This window comes from Miniopterus schreibersii (assembly GCF_964146895.1).
Source record: "Miniopterus schreibersii genome assembly, chromosome: 7".
Lineage (NCBI taxonomy): Eukaryota > Metazoa > Chordata > Mammalia > Chiroptera > Miniopteridae > Miniopterus > Miniopterus schreibersii.
In genome coordinates, this window is record NC_138108.1 from 21,989,929 (window position 1) to 22,016,635 (window position 26,707).

Sequence of the window (26,707 nt, forward strand, 5' to 3'; positions counted from 1 at the left end):
TCAAAGTATATCTCACTGCCGAATAAGTCAGTTCAAGGAAAAAGGCTGAACTTCTACCATGTACCAAGGTCTCTGCTGGGATGGAGGAGAGGGGGAAAAAAAAAAAACAAACACAAAAATATATAAGACATGGACACTACCTTCAAAAAGAATGCCTTCATACTCACATAGGAGATGCTCATTTAAAAATTAGTTACGCCCAGCCGGGCATGACTCAGCAGTTGAGCATTGACCTAGGATTCAGGAGATTGGGGTTCCGTTCCGGGTCAGGGCACATGCCCGGGTTGCCAGCTAGGTGCATGTGGGAGGCAACCAATCAATGTGTCTCACTTTCTCTCTCACCCTTCCACTCTCTCTGAAGAGCAATGGAAAAGGTATCCTTGGCTGAGGATTAAAAAATAATAATTTTTTAAAAAGCTGTGACACATTTACATCATGGGATACTATGCAGCTGTAAAAAAAAAAAGAAGGGTCTTTTATCCTTTGGCACAGCATGGAGGGAACTAGAAAGTATTATGCTAAGTGAAATAAGCCAGTCAGAGAAAGTCATCAGTGACACATGATGTCACTCATATGTGGAATATAATAAACAAAATAAACTGATGAACAAAATGGATCCAGAGACATAGAAGCATGGAACAGACTGGAGGATCTCAGAGGGAAGGCAGAGGTGGGGGAGTGGGTGGGGAGAGATTAATCAAAGAACTTACAGGTTTATAAGCATAACCCATGGACACAGACATTGGTCTGGGGAAGGCCTGGGGGTGGTGTGGATATGGGGTGGAGGGAATCAATGGGGGTAAAAAGGGAACATCTGTAATATTTTCAACAATAAAGATAAACTTTTTTAAAAATTTTAATTAAAAATATATAATTTTTTTAAAAATTGCATATTAAGGCATTCACCCATTCCTTGAAATCCTTTATATCTCAGGGTAAGAATTCCTAAAGACATCTTAATATTTTCAGTCCAAATTAATTCTGTAGTATTAATAGTGTACCGCTTTTCCTGTTCTATAACTACTTTTTTCAGATTTTTAAGGGAAGTACTTTATAATAATTTAGAATATCATCCTAGCTTTTATGTCTTTCATGATCTTACAGACTTTAGCTATCACTTCAAGTGTAAGCTTTTTTCACCTTGTTAGTCTATACGTCGTCATTGTAATTCTTAAATTTTTTTAAGTTTTAGGACAGTTGATAATATTTTGGGGGGTCACTTTGAAAAGAAAGTCTTTGAATTTAAATTATTTTCACCAGTAACGTAATTCTTCTTCTGCCTTATTTCTATCATTCTTTTTCTGAAGTTCTTAGGCTCAAATTTTACCTTTCGCTCTTGAAGACATTTACGACAACAAATGTGCATTCGAGGTCAGTTACTGACAGTTGCTAACTTGACCCCTTTGCCCCTTTAAGAGCTAGCACAGCCCGTGAGCATGTCCCGCGCGCCGGCACCTGCGGCAGCGCCGAGGCCCCGGGAATGACCCCGCTCCGCTCGGAGCCCGGCGGGGTGGCGCTGGGGCCCGCAGGTGCCGCGGGGCCCGGGGGAGGCGGGGAGGGGCTGGGAGGCCGGGCTGCGGGCTCGGAGAAGGAGGCGGGGAGCTCCGCGCACTTACCCGCCTCGGGGGTCTCACAGTCCGTTCCTTCCGCCGGTGCTCCGAGCGCTTTCTGCTTTGTCATCTCACGTTGTGTAAAGAGTTCGGGAAGGAGGACAGAGCGGGGCCTCAGTTTACTCAAGAACCAAAAGCCGGGGCCCGTCGGGCTGGGCCGGAGCGAGAGGGGAGGAGAGGGGAGGGGAGGGGAGGGGACGCGGACGCGGACACGGACACGGACACGGACACGGACACGGACACGGGGGCGCGCAGAGGGCAGCGCGGCCTCCGCACGCGCCAGGCTGCCGGGTTTAAATCTCCCGCCTCCCGCAGCCCGAGGCCGATACCTCCACGCGCCGGTGCGGAGGTGCACGGGCTGCGGGAGCGCCCGGCAGCGTCGCGGGGCTCGCGGGCAGCGGCGGCGGCGGCGGGAAAGGGCGTCGGACGTACCTCCGCGCGGCTGTGCGCGACCCGAGGCGACGGGGGACCCGCGCGTCGCGGCTACGGCGTCGCGGTGAGCTCTGAGGCCTGCCCTCGGCCCCGCTACGTCCGCGGCGGCGGTCGGGCCGCGCCCTCCGGGGCCCAGCTGCCAAACCCTTGGTTTCCATGGCAACGCCCCAACGTGAAGACGCCGCGGGAGGCGCCCGCCACGCACGCGCGCGGCCTCTCGGGGCCTCGCTGGCCCCCGCGGGTTCCTCCGGGTCCTCGGCGGCTGCGGCCACCCCTCCTGGTCTGAGCTCCTCGGGCAGGACCGGAGGGGAGCGGGCTTGGGCGGGGCCGGGTCCGCCCGCGCGCCCCGGTAGCGAGCGTGCGCAGCGGCCTGAGGCTGGTTTGGGTGATTTCTCCCAAAGGTGGCGTCCTTCATTAGAGGCAGATGCTCACAGCCTTTAGGTACTTTCCTGCCCACCTCCTTCTGCTGTGCTTATTTTTATGTCATTATTTTGAAATGGAAATAACTTCTTTAGAAACTAAGTGGCAAGCAATGGGTGAAAGCACAACCTAAGTGAGTGCGGTTTAAGGCGAACTGCGGAACGCGCGAGCTCCGCCGGGGATGCGCACAAATCGCGCGGCCGAGGGCTCGAACCCCGCCACACGCGCGGACCCGGCTTCTGGAAACACGGATCGTCTGGTCAGGTGCCCAAATGAGGTCGTTGGTCAGATACCTGATGCTCCGAGAAAGATGGAGGGGAAAATCCATCCTGGCAACCGACCGCGACTGCTCTGGGTGTGCCAGTAGCGGGGGTGGGATTATTGTTCATGTAATAGGTGATGCACGGGCAAAAAAGCTATTATAAACGCTAGGTCGCTGTGAGATGGCCTGTTGGGAAGGTAACGTTTATCCATGGTTTTAAGTATTTATGTATTGACTTATTTGGTTCTGACTCAGGCAACGTACGGTAAGGTGATACTACTTTAATCATCTTCACATGAATATTTATGGAGTAGCCACAAGTGCCTCATCCTTTACTAGGACTGAATTATACTTTGTTGGCCAAATAATCATCGACTGGTATGTATGTATTGTTATAGGACATATTTTAATCGCTTTGTATTTGTTGTCTGTGCCTACCATACCCAGTAGTCTTTGAAATTTCTGTATTTATTTAATAATGCAAAATTGTACATCTAGCCATTGAAACAGTTATGTGCAAGACATTGTTCTAATTACAAGTAATTAGACAAATCATTATCATTTCAGAGTTAAATGAGTGCTCAGAGATCAGCCAGTACAAAGTGCAAAAACTGCAAATGCCTGGTGGAAAAACTAGGAAGCCACAATTTTTATTACAAATACTTATTCTAAAACAATAAAATTAATATTCTCTAACAACAACAGATAAGGTGTGTGAAAGACTTTTAAATATGTCTAACTGTAAAGACATCCTCATGCGTACTGGCTTTTGCAATTTAATAATATCTTTACTACCTCCTTGCATTTTGTTAAATTTTTCATTCATCTCTTAAGTTTTTCCTTTTCTTTGAAGTCAAACTTTTCAAACTTCTTCTTCGATCCAATATTCACCATTAAAAGTTAGTCGCCTTCTATGTTACTCATTATTATCATTATTGTTGTTATTAGTAGTATTTTGCCATTTGACAGTGTCATTTGCAAATAACACTGTATATTTTTTTAATTTTTTGTTGATTTAGTTTAGTCTTTGTCATAAAATTTTTTAATCTAAAGTACCACAATACATATATTTACAATAGCAACATTAACCACTGCTAACATTGTGTCATATTTTTTTCAAGTATTTTTTAAATAAAGAAATAAAACATTTCCAATAAAGCTAAAGTGGTTTTTTTTCTACCATTACCATTCTCTTCCTGTCCACCTGATATTGCTTAATTCATATTTTTCTTTCTATTTTGCTTGAGCAGTCTTGCTGGAAGCTTATCATTTTGGTGATTTTTTCAAATGAACCAACTTTCAATTGTTGATTTTCTCACTTATTTTTTACTTCATTTCTTTGGGTCTAATTTGTTCTTTTTCAAACTTAAGGTAGAAGCAAAAATAATTGATTTTATACCTTTTTTCCTTTCATATAGGCATTTTAAAACTATTTTTCCTCTAAGCATGCTTTAGCTACATCCCACAAATTTGGGTGTTTTCATTACCATTTAGTTTAAAATATTTTAAAACAGCTCAGATTTCTTTGATCCATTATTTTCATTTTATTTATTTTATTTTATTTATTTTATCTTTTATTTTATTGTATCCTCCCCCGAGGATATTTTTTCCATTGCTTTCCAGAGATGGTGGGAGGGAGTGAGGGAGAGAAAGAGAGAGTGAAGGGAGAGAAACATCAATGTGAGAGAGACACATGGATTGGTTGCCTCCTGCAGGTACATGCCCTTGGTTGGAATCAAATCGAACCCAGGACCCTTCAGTTCACTGTCCAACTCTCTAACCAGAGCCAAACCGGCTAGGGCTGTCCATTATTTAGATGTGTTATTTTATTTCCAGATATTGGGGGATTTTCTAGATAGATCATTATTGATTTCTAAATTAGTGATGTGGTCAAAGAACATACTCTGCATTATTTCAATACCTTTACATTTATTGATTTTAGAGAGGACAGGAGAGAGAGAGGTTGATTTGTTATGCCACTTATTTATACATTCATTGGTTGATTCTTGCATGTTCCCTGACTGCGATCCAACCCACAACCTTGGTGTATCAGGACGATGCTCTAACCAATTCAGCTGCCCAGCCAGGGCCTCCAGTCAATTTTTAATTGTAGTTATTGAACTTTGCAACTGGAGACTTTCACTTGTTTTAATATTTTCTCTACTCATTTATTGTGCACATATTCTACTTAAGTCTTTTCATGTTTGTAATAGCTGCTTCAAAGAACTTTTCTGATAGTTACAATATTTGGGAAGTCTTCATAATCTGTTTTTATTGACTGCTTTTTTTTTTTCTGGAGCATGAGCCACATTGTCCTATTTCTTTATATGTCTAGTGTTTTTTGATTGGATATTTGAAATTTTAAAGGATGAATTTTAGAGACGCTGGATTCTGTTTTGCTTTCCTAAAGAATAATTTTTATTTTAAAGGCAATTAACTAGGTTGAACTAAATCTCCAGCCTGTGTCTCCTCTGTAGTGGTAGCAGCTGAAATCTTTACTGAGTTACTTCAGTTTCCAGGAGCTGATTTTCTGCCAGGCCCCCCAGGGGTCCCCTCCCTCACCTCATGATTAGCACAAGTCTTGGGAGGACTATGTATATAGATTTTTGGGATCAATCACCTCCTCTTTGGCTGCCTCCCTCCCAGAATATTTTTCCTAAATTTCTGGTAGTTCTCTAGCCTGAACTCTATCATCTGATATCTCAAGCCAGTATGATTTGGCTTTCTGCTCAACCTACCCCCAGTGGCAAGCAGATTTAGCACTGCCCTCAGTCAAAAAACAAACCACAAATGTGCAAATCTCACCTTTTGCAGATTTACCCACTCAGCCAATGTCCTCCCCTTGCCAGGGACTGTGTTGCGCTCTGCAGGTGGGATAGCTTCCAGAGAGGAAAAGGAAGACTCAGTATATTGCTCTCAAATCCAGTCAGATAAGTTACTCTTTCTCCCCCCTGAAGGGAATACTGAGGTAGTGGAAAGAGGCCAGGAGAGGGCTGTTTGAGCTGCATCAGCCTGGAAGTCTGGGTAAGGAATAGATGTTCTCTTCTGATACTCCCTGGATTTTGACTCCCTGCAGTCAACTTAGTAGAAGAGATCAGTAGTTTGTCATCAGTGAGACTGACGCTCATGCTAATAACAATCTGGGGTTGGGGGAACTAGTCAAAAGCAAGTCAAGAGCAACCAAAAGCAGAGAGAAATGGGAGGGGAAAGATGAAATGCAAGTTTTCCCTCAAGACTGTGTCAAAGCAGTATAAAGCTTTTTGTTCTGTATCAGGCTGTCTAATGCATTATAACAGCGTAATACTGTTTATTGTTTTAGATGGATCCCAAATAGCATATAGTTAGACATCATTTTTTTGTTTTCTATGATTTAAGGTTCTTTGTGGTTAAGAGGAAGTTTGCATTTATCATACAAAATAGTGTAATTCTTCTTATTCCATCACCTTAGTTTATACTGTTGTTTTTTAATGTCGACTTACTTCTGTTTTTTCCCTCCCTGCATTTGCTAGTTTTTCTTGTTTTGCCCCTAGTAATTTATAAATTAGACATCCTCTTTTTATTTAATTAGTAATTACTTTAAAATAAAAAGAAAGTGAGCCTCTTTCTTCACCAACATTAAGAATTTGTTAGTATCTATTGATTCCTTTGGAAATGATGACTGCGTCACATACTTTAATACCTCCCTTTGTTCCTACCTCCCACCATTTGTTAGAATAATTTGGGTTTTTAAAACCATTATTTCTTTTTTTACTTCTCCTTAAGCAGCACTTTTCACATTTGCCTTTCTTATGTAGTCATGGTAACCATGTTAAGAATAATCACTTTGACATTAATTTTTAATCTTACAGGTTATAGTTCCCAGCTCTATTTGTTTTATAACAGATCTTCCCTATATCTAAGATCTTTATTTTTCAGATACTAAAGTATTCCTTTGAATGATTTTTAAAGAAGAGTATGTATCTGAATCTTTGCATATCTCAGAATATTTATTAAATGTGTATTCTTCTGACATAGCAGTTATAACCATAGGAAGTTTCCTAAGGAAATGAGAGTGGTATGCAAAGATGTGTGCACAAGTTCATTTTGCAGTATTATTACAAAAAGGAAATATTAGAAACTAATAAATGTCTACAAAGAGAAATTGGTCAGATAAAGTAGAATTACTTCCAGCCATTATTACAAAATCATAACAGTTTTATTACCTTATTCATGTAACTCAAATTAAGTATCATTAACCCTTTTACCTGTTACTTGCACAAGTTAACATTATTTAGATCCTACAAAGCAACCATTAGCATAGCTATTAATATTCTATTTAGCATCTTTTTTTAGTTTTTTAAATTAGATTAACTATTGGCTAAACAAATAATTATTATTGAACATATTTTTTAAAGACCTTTAATTTTAGGGCAGGAGCAGGGCGGAGGGGGGTCAATGGGGGGAAAATGGGGAATATCTGTAATGCTTTCGACAATAAAGATAAATAAAAAGAATAAAAAAATAAAGACTTAATTTTAGTCTTTTCCTTGTAGTGACTACATGGATTCCTTTGGGCAACCTAGAACAGAAGATGACCAGTCAGTAGTCAGCAGAATGCAAAAGAAATACTGGAAAACGAAGCAGGTGTTTCTCAAGGCCACGGGCAAAAGGGAGGATGAGCACGTGGTGGCGTCTGACGCAGACCTGGATGCGAAGCTTGAGGTGAATCCGAGGCGTCCGTGTTGCATATAACTGGTGGTTGTGGGACTACAAGGGGGACTGCAAGTTTTCACATGAAGAACTTACTGGGATAAGTGCAAATCTGATAACACAATGTTTAATTGTGTCCATCTGTTAGCTCTTCTGGATAGGTGGTCACAATTTTCACAAATTGAGACTTAACAGAATTAGTGTTCACAAATTAGGTAAATCATGAATTAAGTCATTTCTCTTGCATAAGTAGTATAGTTTTTAAGCTAAATGTTAATGAATTCATTGTATCTTTAATAGAGACCACATACTCATATATCATGTCATAATAGTTTTACTACATTTATGGTAAGTCTTACACCTCACTGAAATAAACTAATTGAAATCAGATAGTGAGAATTTTATGTTAGAATTTTTGTTTCAATTACTAAGGGAAAGAGTTATTAAAGTATTTGATAGTACATTTTTTCGCTGTTTTTTATTTTAAATAAAAGGAATAATTACAATGAAACAACTTTAAACTTATAAGTAATTAAGATAATTAGAGGAAAAGTCTCATGTATATTAATGAAAGGCCTGGATTTTTAAATGCAGATTTACCAATTCCATGAACATATACAAATTTAAGATAACTTGTACAAAGATTTCCAAGCAGATGCTCTATTACGCTTGAAATGATTTGTTGGGAGTCTTAAAAATAAAGGTCTAATTAAATAGAACTTAATCTACTAAGTATTTTCATTCTTAGTAAATAAGTCAACTATGCCATTGCCATAACAGATATGGAAATGGATAACAAATTAACAAGCTTTTACTATTTGTTTTGAAAAATATTTCTCTTAGGATTCAATGTCAAATGTGGGGAGGGGATGGGGAAAGGGACTTTATTATAAGTATTATATGTTTTAACACTATGGGAACGCTTCACTGTTTTCACCCATATTCCCTAGAGGTAGATTTTTTGTATTGTTTTACATCATTAGGTAATCTATGGGTGATATATTTTATATTTTAGTAGTATTCTTGTTCATTAGATAAATATTTGGAATCAACCAAGAACTTTCTTCCACATTTATACTATTTTTTTTAAGAATGAGAAATATTATTTTTTGTATACTTATATCAATAATTATGTTGTATACTTTATGTTATAATTTTATTTGTGAAATTACACCTCACTGAAACTGAAAAAAAAATATTTTCATTGTAAAAATAAAAAGCAATAGTATATAAATCTTTCAAGGACCCCTGGGGGAAAAAATCAACCGTAATCCCTTCATCATAGTACAACTATCATTTTTGTATTCTTTTTAGTCTTGTTCCATGTGAATTTAAAACAGCCTTTTAAGTTGCCAAATCCAATGCAATTCAAACATACCTACACTTACATGAAAAAATGATGGTTGCTTTCCATTTAGATTTTAGTGTCTGTTATCAATCTTCCTTAGTTCTGATCAAACATCAAAATAATAGCAAAACCTCTCCAGAGATAGGATGATCAGGCTTAATGGTGATATTGGAAATTTATTTGATAATCAAAGGATTATGGCCTAATATATCACAGTGCCAAGTTCTTTTTGCTAGTTTCATAGCAATTATTCAGCATAGGAGTTTGTTAGAAGAAGGCTGTACCCTAAAACCTGTGCCAGCGATTTATATGTATGAAGAGTGACCTCATGTGTATGGGTCCTACTCTCAAATTTTCATGTGCTTACTTTCAAATGGGAGTGTACTGGATCATTTACTTTTCTGTTCGCTATTAGCAATCATAGTAATAAAGGGATTACATGGAAAATTCTAAACAGAAATAATTTACAAGTAATTTATTTTAATGTTGTAATATACATTATTTAATTTTTATGGTAAATTCACTGACCTCTTTTGCTTAGACCAGTATTGGAGAAAACCCAGAGTCCAAGTTAACACTTTCGAAGGTTATTTACACTCTTTCATCTGTGGTTGGCGATCCTTGATGCAGTTTTCATTGGACTTACCTTTCTGCTGTTTAGATAGTTCAGAGCTGAGGGAGGACACACTCCCCGTTACAGATTTTTATCAGCTCCCAGGTATTTATCACATTTTCCCGTGCATCATGAGGGAACTCTGAATGTGCTTTCTACATCAGGAATAAAACCAAACTGCAGTACACCACAGTCCAGGAAAACAGGCATAATACTTACAAGAAAACGTTCTGCTTCTGAAAGAGTACTTACAACAGATATTTTGTATTTGTTTATGGTTCTCTAAATTGTTCTAATAAAATTTCTATTTCAAAGGTTTTTCACACTATTCAAGAGACATGCACTGAACTTCTGAAGATAGTTGAGAAATACCAGCTAAGACTCAATGGTATGAAATCATAGATATATATCCCATAATTCCAATGTAATATAAACATTTATTTGAATGAAATGTTTAATGTAAAAATATTTTATTGAACTGTTTTATGAATTGTTTCTTATGACAACATATAAATATTTACAGTGTCCTGTGACACAGAATCATTTTGCTGAACTCAGTTTTCCTGCCCAGAGAATTAAGTGGATTTGCTTCCATCATTTATAAACTCTCTCTCTTGACCGCCCCCCCAACTCTTGCCCTTGCAGTTACCATGCCGTTCCTCTGCTCCTTTAATAGAAAATTTAGACAATTATAATTGTCTGTATGCACAGTTTCTTTATTCCTGTCCTACTTTCTCTTGTACTCACTCCAGTTACATTTTCATCCCCACCACTCCACCAAATTGCTCTTATCATAATAACAAAGAGCTAAACCCAATGACCAATTCTCAGCCCTTCACTTACTGGACTTACCACATTACTGAACGCAGTGATTATTTCCTCCTCCTGCGTACGCTTTCCACCTGGTTTCCAGGCACCATACTTCCCTGGGTTTCCTCCTACTGGTCATTCCTCCTCCTGCCTTTGCTGGATTCTTCTCTCTTCTTGCCGTCTTCCAGTTGGAACTAAATCTTTGGACCTCTTTTCTTGCTTCAGTTGCAGTGGCCTACTGGACGTGGCCACCGCTCGGATCCTGGTTACCGCCCTGACCTCATTTCCTAAAACTCCTCTTCAGCCATATTGATCTGCACAGTAGCCATATCTGCATAGCAGGCTCCCTGACTTCCTTTAGAGATTTGGTCAAATGTCATTTTTTCAGTCATTTTTTAAAGAAGATGAAAATTATAAGCACACCTTTCAGAATAAGCAGATATGTAATCCTTAGTGAAGTTAGTAAAAGTTTCTAAACCGTTTCTCAGTTTTGGTACTTACCACAGGCTGGTAACAAATGGTTCTGGACTGACATTGGTTCGTGGACCACACTTTGAGTAGTAAGGTACTGCACAACTTTTAGGATTTCAGCAGCAAAATTGTGGACATCTGTGGGTCTGTGGTACTGAGCATAAGAAACTGAAGCCAGGATGGGAGTCAAGAATAAGTTAAATTTAAATAGGAAACAAATGTTTGTAAGAGGCAAATCCTAAAATGCACCTCTGCACATTTGAAAATGCATCATTTGTGGGTTTATTTTGTGGGATTTTTTATTCTTATGTTTTACTAAAGTCTTTCCCAAAATGAGTTCCATGCATTCACTGCATCAAAACCATCTGGCCCTGGCCGGTGGGCTCAGCTGGTTGAGTGTTATCTCGTGCACCAAAAGGTCGCCAGTTTGATTCCCAGTCAGGGCACATAGCCAGGTTGCAAGTCTGATCCCTGGTCTGGGCATGTGCAGGAGGCAGCTGATTAATGTTTCTCTCTCTCCCTCTCTCCCTTCTTCTCTCTCTAAAATCAATACAAACATTTTAAAAGACACATCTGGAGTGCTTGTTTAAAAAAAAAAGAAAAAGAAAGAAAGAAAGCAGATCCTCAGACCTATAAAATCAGAATCTCTGGAAATGGAGCCCAGGAACTGCATTTTTAAATGTCTTCTCCCCCCCCCCCCCAATAATCCTTATGTATAGATAATTATTTCTGTGAGAATTGTAGTTGTGTGTGTGTGTGTGTGTCAAACAGATGATAAAAATGAAACAATTAACTATACTGTAATTTTTCCTAGTTATATCAGAGGAAGAAAATGAACTAGGGCTCTTTTTAAAGTTTCAAGCAGAACGAGATACAACGCAAGCTGGCAGAATGATGGAGGCCACTGGCAAGGCCCTCTGCTCCTCAGCCAAGCAAAGGTTCATGTGGTTTTGCATCATTCTTAAATTTGTAGTCACTATGACAGTGTGATGTATGTCCCTAAATGTGCATATTGCAAAGGTTATTGATCATTCCAGTGGAGGGTTAAAAGAGAAATATATTGCAGCATATAATTGTTTTGATGCCTAACTCTTATTTATTTTGTGTTTTAAATAATTATTTTAAAACTGACATTCTTAGTTGCTTAATTCCTAGAAAGAGACTTTAGGCCTGTATTTAAATTTCTTAAGGAGTTTAAAGTAACAGAGGCATAGCATAACTAAAATTGAAATATGTATAGGTATATATTTTTCACTTTTTTGGAAACTATACTATCCATGAGTACATTGGAACTTTTCTTTTTAAGCAGAGAAAATGTTTTCTTCTTAATTATATACTTTGCATTTATCATTTTGTAGTTTTTTTTATCTTAAAGATACCTGCTGCAAAGAATGTCGTACAATTAGTAAATACAGCCAAAAATCTTTGCATTTTTCTAAAGAAAATGCCGGGCCTTATCAGGCCTGTAATGACAATTGACAACTTAAGTGGTCTTTTTTCTGAAACACCAAGTCAGCACCAGAGTCCATCTTTAAGGCAGTGACTCACACTCGATACAGGACCCTCTAATGTCAAAAGCCGACCAGAGGAGCTGGGCTGGACTGCGGTTCTTAAGGCCTTGTTTCTTATCGTCAGCTGCGGAGAACTCGATCCTCACTAGTTCTTCTAGTATTTCACCTGCTTTTCTATACCCAAGTTTTTCCTAAATTTGCCAAATAAAAGGCTTTCTATTTATAGGATAATGCTTTATAAATACAGAATCTCTTTGGCCCATGGAACTCTTTTAGAAATGGCAGGTTTACTTGATAGGTTATATATGTGGATTAACATCTAAAATGTTGCAAAAATAATATATTTCCTAAAATAAGAAAAGGGAAACATACAGACACATCTTTATTGACAATTCAAAGTTGGCTATCTGATCCTTATTTGCTTTCAAAATCTCTTTAGGCATCTTAATAATTTCCTATTTATAGGCTCATCTTGACAGCAAACATGCTTTATGGCTGTTGTAAACCTTTGTTTTTGTTTTGTTTTGTTTTGCTTATGGGATGTACAGCTCTCTGATTTTTACCTCTCTGCCATTAGATTGGCCCTGTGTACGCCCCTATCTCGTCTTAAACAAGAAGTAACAACCTTCAGTCAAAGGGCAGTGTCTGATACCTTGATGACAGTTAATCGGATGGAGCAGGCACGCACCGAGTACAGAGGAGCTCTGCTGTGGATGAAAGATGTATCCCAAGAACTGGACCCAGACACCTTAAAACAAATGGAAAAGTTCAGAAAAGTATGAAAATACATCCCTCTCCTTTTCTTGATGCATAAACCTGTTGAACTTCTACAGAATAACTTAATCAAGGTCAGACTATTTTTGACAAAATGGGATATTATAAATTCTTGGCTGCTTGGAGATCTTGGTTGATGTACAAAAGGTTGTCACCCTTTTTTTCTGTTCTTTGCGTGGCATCACCAACCCATCAGTCCCATCTATCAGTTTCTTTATCCCCCTCATAATAGATCTAACTACCCTTTAAACGTTTCTTACCTGGATTTTTGGGCTTGTTTTCAGGAGGAAATAGTTTATTAATGAGGAAAAATATGTAAGTAAAAATTCAGGTAAAATGATTATTATAAGTAAAGTAAAGGTGATCAGATTTTTCATCCTGCCACAATACATAGTTTGACCAGACTTTTAAAGCAACTATCTATGTATGGACATATGTTTTTTCTGAATAAACTCTTTATTATAAATTGTATCACCTAAATTTACCATACATTAATAATAAAATTCATCCAGTCCTTCATTTCATAAATATTTAGAGGACCTATAATAAAAATCATATGTACTATTGATGAAGCCTTTATTCTGTACCAGCTGGCATAAGTAGTTTGCCTCATTGATGACTCCCAATACATCTGGGAAGTGGATGAACACATGGCCTCAGGCCCCAGCAACCTGTAATTTTATTCCCTTTATAATACTTGGCAATTAGAATACAGTCCAAGGCAGTGGTTGCAGAACACTGTGGATGCATTAATATCACTTAGTTGTAAATTTTCAAATGGTTAAATGTTATGTGGCTTTCACTCCAATTAAAAAAAAAAAAGAATACAATCCAAACCTCTTATCTGGACGCAAATATTCCTGCACAGTCTGACCCCTGGATCCTCTACAGCAACATTTTGAACTGACTTTCTGTGCTCCAGCAAGGAATATGTTCTACCCTATTCCTTCCTGTTCTGCCAACACCTCCCATACGCAGGACGTTTCCCCATGCTTTCCCTGGACCTGGAATGCTCTCCTTAGCGTGTTAGCATGGCCTGCTCATCACCTTTGTGTCCCAGTTCAAACATCATGCATGAGCCCACCAAGGGCTTCCCTGATTATCTTATCAAAAGTAGTCACCCATTTCTGTTCACTTATGTTATCTTTACAGCTTTAGATTATCTTACCTATTTATTTACTTCTTTTTTTTCCTGTGCTTCCCACTCAGGGATGTTGGGGAAGAAACCTGTTTTGTTCACCACAATAACCCAGTGCCAGCACAGTGCATGGCACATAATAGATACCTTATAAATATTTTTTGAATGAATGAGTATATTTAAAAGTTGAGTATTCACACTACTTGGTGACATATGACTCATCTTATGTATAAGAAATAGAATAGGAATGCATTTAAATGTATAACTATATCCATGACTTAGAACTATTATTAATGCTTCTCAACACTTCTTAACTATATCCCCTTTCCATTATTCTACTTTTACCTAAATATTGCCCATCAGTCATTTTGGACATTACTTTTCACTTACTGCTTTTTTTCTTCTTCTTCTTCTATATACTTTCCATCTATCTTTGCATACTATCTCAGCCTAAAGAGATCAGGAAAGAAACGCATACAATTACTAAAAATAGCCAAAATCTTTACCATTAATCATGAAATAATAATACAGGGAAAAGGAATTTGTCTTCTTTTTGTAATATCATGTGTCCGAAAATACGTATCATGAACCTTTGTGGTATATTTATAATTTGTATTATCAGGAATAATAATTAACATTTTTGTGGTTGCAGGTGCAGATCGAAGTGAGAAATAGCAAAGCTTCCTTCGACAAGTTAAAGATGGATGTCTGTCAGAAAGTGGACTTACTTGGAGCGAGTCGCTGCAATATGTTATCACATTCGCTCACGACCTACCAGGTACCCACCTCCATGGTCAGCAGGTCCTTGCAGGAAAGATGAGTGGTGAGATTCCTTTTTAAAGGTTGTCTAAAGGATGTAACAGAATGTAGAACTGATCAGATTCCTTTGATTTGCTAAAATTGACTTACTGAGGTTATAACAGTCAGAAAATCATAGAATTCCAGACTGAGAAAGACCTTAGGATCGCCTACTCCAGTAGCTTCACATTACCCCCTTGTTGTCCCAGGAGAGAAAGAGAGACCTAGAGACAGTCTAGGGCTGAGGAGGGAGGATTTCAGCTACTCCACTTTGAACTTCTGCATATAATTTCACTGGAAGGAAAGACGCTGTGGCCCAAAATGTTTTTAAATGTTTCTGTCATTTTAGGGATGAGGAAAGTGAAACCTATGGGAATTAAAGTAAACGGCAATGTTGGGCTTAAAAACCTACAATCTCTAATTCTAGGTTATGTGTTCTTTTTATTCTGCCAAAGTTGCTGTCCGCATCACTTTAACCTCAAAAGTCTCACTTGTGCTTATATTACTACCCCAAGTGACACATAAATAGCATACAATGAACAAGATGGATATTAACAAATAGCAGTTACTGATTTAAACGTGTATCTGTAAATGGCAGAATAGGAGCATAAGCTGTATTTACATAAAAAAGTAGTAAATTAAAGGAAATTGACATTCACTTCTGCTTGTAGGAAATCTTCCTAATCATTTCAGGACTGTGCAGTTCAGGAATCTAGAAAGGATGCGCTCAAAAATAAGAGTGTATGACAATCTGTAGCACAATGCCTGAGCCACAGGAGCCGTCTGCTCAGTTCTCCTCTATTCTCCATTCATCCCCCTCGCTTTCAACAGGAACCTTAGAGCAGCAGGGAACTTGTATGGGTTGAGGACACATTTTTGGGGCAAATCTTTCTTGAACCGTAAATGAAAGACCAAATTTAGCGGTGCATCTTATCTTTCTCCAGGTAATAAAAGACCATATATACTTACAAACATAAAGATTTACACATACCCCTGATACAAATATGGTATTCTTGTGCTTTTAACATTCTCTTTTGGATTCCTCAGGGGGTGTTCCGATCCACCAATTTCATCTGCTAGGCTGCACGTCCCCTCTGCTGGCTCCAGTGTCCGTTCCAGCGCTGTGTGCAGACAGCACACAGACATGCATGTACACAGCCAGTTCTTAGGCAGAATTAGTATTTACAGTGCTTTCTCGTTCCCCAAACTTGAAAATTGATTTTAGTTCCTGCTTATTACTTGGCAACTATTCATCTACCACACGAGTGGGGGAAAATAGCACTGAAAAAAATCATGGAGAGGAAGCAGAACTGTAATGTCAGCTTTTCTTTCTCTGCAGAGAACACTGCTTGCATTCTGGGAGAAAACAGCTCAAATGATGTCCCAAATCCATGGGGCCTACGTTGGCTTACACCCATATGATTTTGTAGCTCTCAAGGTACATTTCTTTCCGTGTTCTTTTGTTAGATATATTACACTTCATTTGGGTAATAACATTGAAACTATTTTTTGCTAAGCCTAATTTCAAATTTACAAAACATTGGGAAACATTTTTTTATACTCCTTCAGCCAGTCATTTATCTGCACTTCCCTGATTCCAAATGCCATCAGCAACACTAAAAAAAATACCTGGGAATATTGCTGGTGGGCTCAAGATAATAGTAGGGGATAACAGAAGAGGGAGAATGTGAGAAAAAAATTAAAATGCAAAAGAGATATAAGGTTATAGAAAGGAAAAACTTAAGAGGAACAAGTGATAGAAAGTGGTCATGTGTTTCAAAAAATTATCAGGTTACCTACCTGACAATTGTATAAGTTAAAGAAAAAGTTCCTTGCTTTACTTTCACACTCATGTCTTAGATGTGATTCATGATAAAAAAAATTGTGCCAGTTTGGTCATTATATATGTGTGATTGCACCTGAAGAGACTACTGCATTAGATCAGCTCTTTCTGTAACACCTATGTATAAAAGGTGCCCTCTGCCTATGATTATAATGCTTTTAACATTTGCATATCTTCCTATCCACCTTCTTTGCACACGGCTTATTCAGCAGAGTCACACTGTAGTTACCGTTCTGCTAGGCTAGATTTCAGTAACTTCAAATTTATCTTTCTGCCTTATTTTCAGTAGAGTTTGAAAAGGTTGATAGATTTGTTCAAGCTAGACATGGTGTCTGTGATAGATTCATGTCTTGTTACTGTATATTCCTGGCGTTGCTATGGATTTTTAAGTCATGTTCTGACATAACATATCACAGTCTAATAATGCCTTTGAATTAGTGCTTTTGTTTTTTGCTGTGTGTGTGTGTTTTTTTCACTTTTTCTATATTAATACTTCACTGGATAGCATACTATGTATTTAGCCAAATTTAATATCCAATTTCTGCTCAGAATTGAAGTTGAAAATCCTGAGCTGTTTGTAAAGCATTGTACAGGCTAGCAACACAGTATAAGTTGTCTTTGGCATATCACAAAGTCGTAAACCCTGTGGCTAGCCCACGTTACTGTGTTTGTGGTTTCCAAGGACATGGGGCTCAGTTCAGTTCATACTGGCACACATTGCCCATATCTCTCTCTATCTATTTCAGAGCTGTTCCTATTTTATACTGTTCTTTAGAATTTTTATTCTCATTTTGTTTGCACAAAGAGAGGAATAGATTCTTCTCACACACTTAACAGTGAATTTCTCATCCTTAGCAAGCACAAGACACTTCAAGCAAGCTTACCAAAGGCCACGGAAAGGAACACACGGAAACCAGTCCACTCGCCGAAAACCTCCATCAGTAAGCAGGAGGAAGTTGTGTCTCATATGATGGGGGGCCTGGATAGGATTGCATATTTGGAAAGAGTTGTTTATTCTCGGGCGTACTGAATACTTACTTCTATGTCATTTTGCCAATTAACATTAAAAATTTGCTTTGAAGCCTCATTTTTTCATCCCATTTTTAACATGGCAAAGTCAAAGACAGGACTACAGACCAGACTGCCGCAAATTCTATAGTTCAGGAGGAGACTGAACCTTGTATTAAGAGTTTCTACCTAGCCCTAGCCAGTTTTGCTCAGTGGTTAGAGCATTGGCCCGAGGACTGAAGGGTCCTGCCTGGGCTTCATTCCAGCCAAGGGCACGTACCTCAGTTGCAGGCTCAATCCCCAGCCCCAGTCGGCCAATTGATGTGTCTCTCTCCCATCTCTCTCCCTCCCTCGCCCTCCCTCCCTCTCTGTCTCTCCCTCCTTCCCACTCTCTCTGAAAAGCAATGGAAAAAATATCCTTGGGTGAGGATTGGGGAAAAAACACTCTACCTAGTGACTCCCAGAAGAGGCAGCTTGAAAAACAAAGGGACAGGTGCCAGCAGGGAGTACAGAAGCTGTTGAAAATCAATCCTCAAAACAACCCAGATGGGCCTGGGCCTGGTTACCTGAACATCTTTCATGTTGCCTATTTCCCTTTTATTACATCTTACCTTTGTTTCCCTTTTAGAGCTGCCACTTACTTCCCATTTTAACCAGATTATACTGAGTATAATAATGGACCCAGAAATAAGGCCCAAACAATTATAAACCATATACTGTTGAGTGGAAAGGGATCTGAAATATAAGCATTTTTCTCTTTTCTCTGTGGGGAAATTAAAACAAATTTTTGGCTAACTTGAATTTGTAAATATTTTAGGATGTAGATTAAATAATCAAGTGAATAGTTATAAATTAAGCTTAACTTAGTCCTACAGTGACATTTAAAATCATGTTAAATATATTAATCTAGTAAATTTTTCCCAGTATCACATTTCATGAAATTTTTATTCAAAATCTTCTCATGTATCTTCAGCATTATGAGAGCTACCTTTTGAGTTAACAGATTCCAAAGCATTCCACCTTCTCTTCATCCAAGTTGTTTGAAAAACCATGTATGTATCCTGGGAATTTCATTCTAAGTCATATGTATTTGCTCTGTAGGCTTATTTTTGTGGTATTTGCAAATAAGTATTGTGTTGTTTTTTTAAATAACCTTAAAAACTTATTAAAAACAACCTTCAATACTAGAATTATGAGGCTATATTCCAGGAATGACTAAATCTGTGTTCAATTTCTTTGTCTCATTTTTTCTTCTTTATTTTTTATTGATTTGAGAAAGGGAGGGGAAAAAGAAGGGAGGGAGGGAGAGAGAAAGAGAAACATGAATTTGTTGTTCCACTTATTTATGCATTTATTGGTTGATTCTTATATGTGCCCTGACCAGGGACCTGCAATCTTGGTGTATCGGGACGACACTCTAACCAGCTGAGCTACCTGGCTAGGGCATCTTTTTCTCATTTTTTTATTTTCACACCAGATGGCTGATATAAATATCCAAAATTAGTATTGACTGAGAATATTTTAGGCAAATTTGTATTCTTTTGCAAACATCACTTTGTTGTTCAAATTAGAGTACTCCATTTTTCCTGCAGTTCTTCGTTCCCTCTCTGTAGTTCCCAAGTGTTGTTGAGTAAAAACCCTTCAGTGCTTGAAAGCTAAACTTTATATTCAATGGCTTTGGTGACAGATGTTCTCAAAAATATAGTGCTACCATAGTGCCTATAATGCTGAACACGGTGGGTGGTGCTTCGTCAATACTCAGTAAATGTTTGCTGAGTGAATAAGGGTGAAGGATTATGTTCTCAGTCAGTGTAGATCTAGAGGAGCAGGATTTGTCTCATACAGATTTTAAGGGATCTACCCGACAACCAGTTTAAAATAAAATAAAAACCACATATTAAACTGTGGAATATGAGTCCCAAATGCATTTTAACCAAAATTTTGCACTTTTTGGTTTTTACTGTAGGTTAGTTTTGTCAAATGAGGAAGTGAGCTCAGGAAGTGAATCAGGTAAGATGGTAAATTCATTAAAATGTGAAATGTTCACATTTTAAATGTCAAAACATTTTTTTAAAAACTATGACAAAGCGTGAAATGATTGACTATACATACATAGCATGATATTAGTGACTATATTCCCTGTGCTATACGTTATATCCTCGTGCCTATTTTGTTACTACCAATTTGTACTTTTTAATCCCTTCATCTTAGTCACCCAGTCTCCAAAACCCCCTCCCCTTAAGTCACTTTATAAATCTCTTATGTACAAACACTTTTGATTTAGCTTTATTTATTCTACTGTATTGACTTGTAATTAACATTAACACTGTGTAAGTTTAAGGTGTACAGTGTGATTTTATATATATATTACAAAATTATTATCACAGTAAGATTAGGTAAAACATCTATCACCTCTCATAATTACCATATTTATTTTGGGGGTAAGCACATTTAAGATTTACTCTCTTAGCCACTGTCAAGTAGCTAACTAATAATTATCATGCTGTACATTAGATGCCCAGAACTTATTTGTAACCTTTGACCAATCTCCCCATTTCCCCTCCCCCCCAGCCTCTAACAACTACCAGTCTACTCTGTTTCTATGAGTTTGGCTTTGTTAGATCTCATGTTTCTCTCTAAAAGACATCCTTGCTCTAGGAGTTGAGTACTAAGTTAGGAGAGTAACAGTAGTCTTAGGTGTTTTTGGTTTGCCTCTTCCTGTGTAAAACTACCACCTTATGAGCAAGGTTAAGTGATGAGGGCCCCCATATTTTCAGCGTGCCAAATCAGCCTTCATCTGGGGTCTTGGTGTCTCAGTGGGAAATGGGAGCTTCCATCTTTTGACTGTACTCCCCAGGACTTTGCCTTAGCAACAGGTAACTGGGGACAGGATATGAAATGCTGACATCCTCCTGTTCCTCCTGGAAAGAAAGCTCTTAACTGAGAGCTTGGGAGAGAGAGAGGGAGCCTTATGTTTTTGGCTGCACAAGGCTGGAGTGGAATTTCCATCTTACTGAACTGGGAGTGGGGAGGAAGGGAGTGGTTCTTAGTTCAAATGCCAGTCTCTCATTCTTTCTGAATTTTAATTTATTTTCTTGAATAAATTTTCTTCATTCGATGTGTGCTCTTGGAACAATTTCTAGAGAATTTAAACGGTTATTTTAAAAATAATTTCCACCAGTTATTTAAAAACTGGTGTGCAGGTCCATAGACCTCCTCACTCTATCATGCTGAAAGCCCCTCTCTTTCATTTTTATTTGGTAAAGTTGTTTAGGGTCATGATTTTTCCTGTTAATTGCTACTTAAGTATCCCATGAATTGATTATACAGGGTGTGGTGACAGTAGGTTTACAGTTATATATGAGTTTATTCTTGTTATTATTATTTTCCATATCAACAACTGTAAACCTACTTTTGTCCCACCCTGTAATATGAAATGTCTTCTTTATCATTATTTTTTAGAAATTCCATTCCCTTTTCAACCAAGAGTTAGTAAAATGTATTAAAATTTACAGGTAGAAGAGCCTTTTCATTTTTTGTTTCATTTTTAAAATGACTTCATTTTATTGCATTGTTATCAGAGCATGTTGTTTATAATTTTCCTACTTTAAGAAATTCACTGATTTTTTTTGTACCTCAGTATAATTCATTTTTGTGAATTTTCAATGTGTACTTGAGAAGAAGGTATATTTTCTATTAGGGTTTGTATATATTCAAAACAGCTACCTTATTGATTATGCTGTTTAGGTCTCTTATATCTTTACTTTTCTCCTCTTGGACTTTTTTTACCAAGTGATACATTAAAGTCTCCTACTATTAATTTGTATTTCTCCTTGCATCTCCTGTAGTCTGTCTTACATAGGTGGTTGCTTAATTATTTCATATATAGATATTCATAACTGTTATATGTTCGTTGTGAAATGTCACTTTGATCCATAGCCTAATTAGAAATAATTTTCACATAAACTTCCAGTTTGTTTATTAAAAGTTATGTTAATAAAATATGAAAGCAATGAAACAAATTTGACTTGCCCTACAGCCTACTCTTATTTCTTCAAAAAGAAAAAATCCATTCTGTTTTTATTTTCACTCAACAGTTGCAAAAGATTTACCTGTAGATTCACTGGAAGATGATTTTGAGAAGGAATTCTCATTTCTGAACAACCTCCTAAGTCCTGGTTCTTCAAGTACTAGTGAATTTACTCAAGAATGTCAGACTGCCTTTGGGAGCCTCATGTTCCAGGAGCTGTCTGTGGGGTCTGAGCCTCTTGCTCATTCCAGAAGTTTCCTTCCTTCACATCTCTTTGACCTTGGCCTTCATGCTGCTGGAGCTTTCAACGGTAAGTGTCTATGAAACATTTGGACACCCATGACTTATTTTGTCTTTGTGAAACAAAATATTGTACATGTGGATGCTAAAATCAACAAGATTGATTTTAATTAACTTCAGTACTGCTAGATAAAATCCGCAGTCACACCAGTCAACTGGAAAAATAACATATTATCACCACTGGAGTCTATCAACAAGAGTGAAACACGGGCTGCTTTCCTGCCACCTCCACCAAACCCCACATTTTCTTCATTGACTTTCCCAGGTATCTTCTCTACGTAGAAAACCAGTGTCTTGTCTGAAACTCTTGACCTGCTAAGTTACCCCTACCTAGGGCAGGCACGAGGTTTCTTCCACCTAGCAGAACTTGGTGTGTTTTCTTCCTGTGGGTTCCGAGTTGACAAGGGAAAAAGGAGCAGCTCTGGAGGCTGGTTCTATGGCAGCCTTCTGGGCAAGGCTGCAGGCATGGGGACTACAGGAGAAAGCTGGGGGCACGGTATTTTCCTGAGGAAAGGGTCACCTGCTTTGTTTATATGTCAAAGACTCCCTCTACTCACCTGCTGTTTATCGTCCTGTGTCCAACCCAGCTCCTTGGGAGTCACTTTGCTCCCCACTTCCAAGCCCTGTCTATTCTCCTTCTAAAACACCTCAAATTCCCCACTTTCCCTCTCTGCCTCCACTACCTACCACAGCCATTTAGAACCTCATTTGGTTTCCTGGGTTTCTGCCAGAGTTGTCCTCACAGGTCTCCCAAACTCCAGTTCATTCTCCACACATCCTCCAGAGTGTTCTCTCCATGAAGCACATTCTGCCAGTACCTGCTCACATTATTTAAAACGAAGCACCGTGGGCGCTAGCATAAAACCTGCCTGTGCCCACATGTCCACCCTTATCTCCTACCTTCCTTCAAAGCACTTTCCATTTTCTATAAAATGAGGATTTTCTATAGTGAGCATTTTCAGATCCTTCTGAGGCATCTTTGCTGTGTCACCTCTGTCACTTACGATGTTTCAGTTTTGGAACTTGGGCTTGAGCCTGAGTATTAGGTTCGCCACCCAGTGTCTGCTCCAGGACAGCCAGCCCTTGACGATTTCCTCAGTACTGCCAAAGGGAAGTGGTTTCTCCCTCCTCTGGCCACGTAGTGGTTTATGTTCCCATGGTTCTAATCATAGTTTATCTTGCCTTATATCTCTATCCCCTAGTAGATTTTAACCCTTGAAAAAAAGCCTCACAGCACCTAACAGTGTCTTAATGCATTGTACTTTGTATTAAAATACCTATGTTCATACTTTATCTGCAGGACCATAATATTTTATGCAATCTGCAAGCACCTCAAGGGCATGGCCTGTGGGGGGATTTATTTTTGCAACATAAAGTTAACTCAATAAGTAAATATAAATATCAGTTAAACAGTCACTAAGTAAGAATTTGTTAAATAGCCTATGTAAGAATGGACAGTATTATTTGATAAAGAGGCACTCTAGGGTAATTCAGATGTTTTGCAATAGTAAAGTTTTAGAAAACAATAATTCTCATATGGCATATCGATGGCTCAGGTGTTATAAATATTTCCAAACTGATTCATTCTCCCCTATGAACTCCTTCTGCTCTTTCTCCTTAACTTGCCACATGTCTAGCAGCACTGGATTCTTCTCTTTCTTGCTGGAAATACAATCTCAACAATCTTTCTTCACCACTTAGAATATTTGTTCTGGTCCCTTCCTGTAGGCCAACAGGGTATTTCCGTGTACTAGCTGAGGCCACTGAACTCAGTGTGTGAGTGTGTGTCTTGCTTAATTTAAGGTAATCAGGCTGTTTAAAGTAAAGAGGAAACCAAAATCTGGTTTCCTGCCTCCTAGTACAGGACTGTTTCTACAACACTAGCCTTTCCTTTATGTTTATGTCTTTTGCTCCTGTGATGTAAACAAGGAAACTGAGCTGCCCTGAGAGTTAAAAGATCTATGTTATAGGAATCCCAAATAGGATCTTGCACCTCAAATGATCTCTTCTTTACAAGGAAAGCAGTAGGAGGATAACCTAACTTCCTTTCTAGTGCTGTATTTTAATTATAGTATAAATAATGTCATGTTACAGCAAATATTTCCCTGTGTTACCAAGAGTATTCATAATGAACTTTTAAATTACTACATTGCATTTTGTCACATTTATCCACCATCATCTACTTAATTCCTTCCTTATTATTTCTACTTTTTCATTTTATAGATAATGCTGCAGTAAACATAATCATGCATGCACTTTTTCCTTCAAATTATTTCCTTATATTTCTAGGATTGGGATTACTGAGTCTAAGAGTATAAATACAATTGCTGGTTTCAGGATTCTAATTGTCAGATCTGTTTCCTCTCTTCCGCACTCCTTAGGACTTCTCTTCCTATACCTTATCCATTTGTAATTGTTAAAATAAAACTTGGATATTTACAGTCATGTGCCCCTTAAAGATGGGGAAATGGCCCTAGCCAGTTTGGCTCAGTGGTTAGAGCGTCGGCTGGTGGACTGAAGGGTCCTGGGTTCAGTCCGGGCCACGGGCACATACCTCAGTTGCAGGCTCGATCCCTGGCCCTAGTTGGAGCATGTGCAGGAGGCAGCCAATCAGTGTGTCTCTCTCACATGGATGTTTCTCTCTCTCCCCCCCCTTTCTTCCTCCCTCCCTCCCATCCACTCTTTCTGAAAAGCAATGGAAAAAATATCCTCAGGTGAGGATTAAAAAAAATAATAATAATAATAGTAAAGATGGAGAAACGTTCTGAGAAATGTATCATTAGGTGATTTTGTCGTCCTGCAAACATCAGAGAGTGCACTTACACAAACCTAGGCAGTATAGCCCGCTGTAACTGTAAGTGTGTTGTGCTTTTATACACTGGCCGTGCAAGCTTGTCTCACCAGCGTCACCACAAACACGTGAGGAATGCACTGCACTCTGTCGTGTTGTCACGATGGCTGCAACATCATTAGACAATATGAATTTTTCAGCTCCATTATAATGTTATGGGACCACGGTTTTATATGTGGTCTGTCAATGACTAAATTGTCATTATGTAGTGCATGACTGTATTTCAGAAGCACTTTGAAAAGTGTAAGGAAGTCTAATCTAACTCTAGCTTGGACTAAAATTAGATTATTTGAATAAAATACATAATTGCAGATAAATTCTAAGTGTTTTATACCTATTACACTGTAGAATCTTACCCTGGAACAAAGGTTGGAGGACTTACTAGATATTTTTACCTTTTCTTGTTTTTCTGATGCTACTTGCTATTTGATTAACAATAGACAATTCATTACCTCCCTCCCCCCAGGCTGGGCTTCCAAAGGGGGACTAGAACTTCCTCTTTCGAACACTGATAGCCAGCCAGTGCCTTCACACAGTCCAAAGAAATCAACAAAATGTAAGTTATTTATTTATATTCTTTGCCATCATAACAATCAGTCAAATTCAGACAAATTTAGAAAAGGGTCACTTTAGAGTCTTAATCTCATATTATCCAAAAAAATATTTTATAAATGTATTTATAAATATAAATAAATATTATTTTATAAATTATAATGAAAGCTATACCTGGCTATCCCTCACTATAGAAAGAATTGAATAGAAATTTGTGATCTTGCTATAGTAAACTAAATTCTGTAATCTTTTATATTTTGTGTTAAGGTTAGTTTATAATGGATAATACCACTGGGGAGAGAAGATCCTCTTTGATTACAGGACACTTAATGATAAATAATGCATTCAGGCACTCATTAGCATAGGGCCTGGTACATAGTAATTACTAACATATCGCTTACTTACATATTAGTGTCTGTAGAGCTGGTCCATATATCTGTTGGCCATCTGTATATCCTCTTTGGAAAAGTATTTTTTCATGTCCTCTGCCCATTTATTGATTGTACTGTTTATTTTTTTGTTATTGAGGTATATGAGTTTCTTATATATTTTGAATATCAAATGCTTATCCAATATATCATTAGTGAATATCTTCTCCCATTTAGTAGGTGTCTTTTGTTTAGTTGATAGTTTCCTTCACTGGGCAGCAGCTTTTTAATTGGATGACATCCCATATGTTTATTTTTGCTTTTATTTCCCTTGCTTGAAAGGACATATTCAAAAAAATATTACTGAGACTGATATAAAATATTTACTACCTATGTTTTCTTCTAGGCATTTTATGGTTTCAGGTCTTACATTTAAGTTTTTAACCCATTTTGAGTTTATTTTTGTATATCATGTAAGAAAGTGGGCCAGTTTCATTTTTTTAAATGTATCTGTCCAGTTTTCCCAGCACCACTTGCCATTACTCCATTGTATACTCTTACCTCCTTAGTTATAGATTAGTTGACCATATAAAGAGGGTTTATTTCTGAACTCTCTATTCTGTTCTATTGATATTTGTTTTTGTACCAGTACCATACTGTTTTGATTATCATAGCTTTGTAGTATAGTTTGAAACCACAGACCATGATACCTCCAACTTTGTTCTTCTTTCTCAAAACTGCTTTGGCTATTTCTGGTCTTTTGTGGTTCCATATAAATTTTAGGATTATTTGTTCTAGTTCTGAGAAGGCTGCCATTGGTATTTTGATAGGAATTACATTGAATCTGTAGATTGCTTGGGGTAGTATGGACAATTTAAC

General features: G+C 38.1%; 1 protein-coding gene across 2 annotated transcripts in view; it reads left to right on the plus strand.

The window, feature by feature from the left end:
* Window positions 1-1,827: 1,827 nt before the first annotated feature.
* Window positions 1,828-26,707, plus strand: part of ICA1L (islet cell autoantigen 1 like) — a 28,563-nt gene continuing 3,683 nt past the window's right edge. Inside the window, exons 1-11 of one of the 2 annotated variants that reach the window (XM_081142300.1) lie at window positions 1,828-2,106; window positions 7,257-7,425; window positions 9,690-9,762; window positions 11,470-11,593; window positions 12,744-12,942; window positions 14,731-14,856; window positions 16,216-16,314; window positions 17,575-17,660; window positions 19,694-19,737; window positions 21,825-22,067; window positions 25,375-25,464. In XM_081142300.1, the coding sequence (XP_080998426.1) occupies window positions 7,264-7,425; window positions 9,690-9,762; window positions 11,470-11,593; window positions 12,744-12,942; window positions 14,731-14,856; window positions 16,216-16,314; window positions 17,575-17,660; window positions 19,694-19,737; window positions 21,825-22,067; window positions 25,375-25,464 (1,246 nt within the window). In that variant the 5' untranslated portion in view covers window positions 1,828-2,106; window positions 7,257-7,263. Of the gene's footprint in view, window positions 2,484-7,256; window positions 7,426-9,689; window positions 9,763-11,469; window positions 11,594-12,743; window positions 12,943-14,730; window positions 14,857-16,215; window positions 16,315-17,574; window positions 17,661-19,693; window positions 19,738-21,824; window positions 22,068-25,374; window positions 25,465-26,707 lie in introns of both variants that reach the window. The other variant, XM_081142299.1, reaches the window with a different exon arrangement.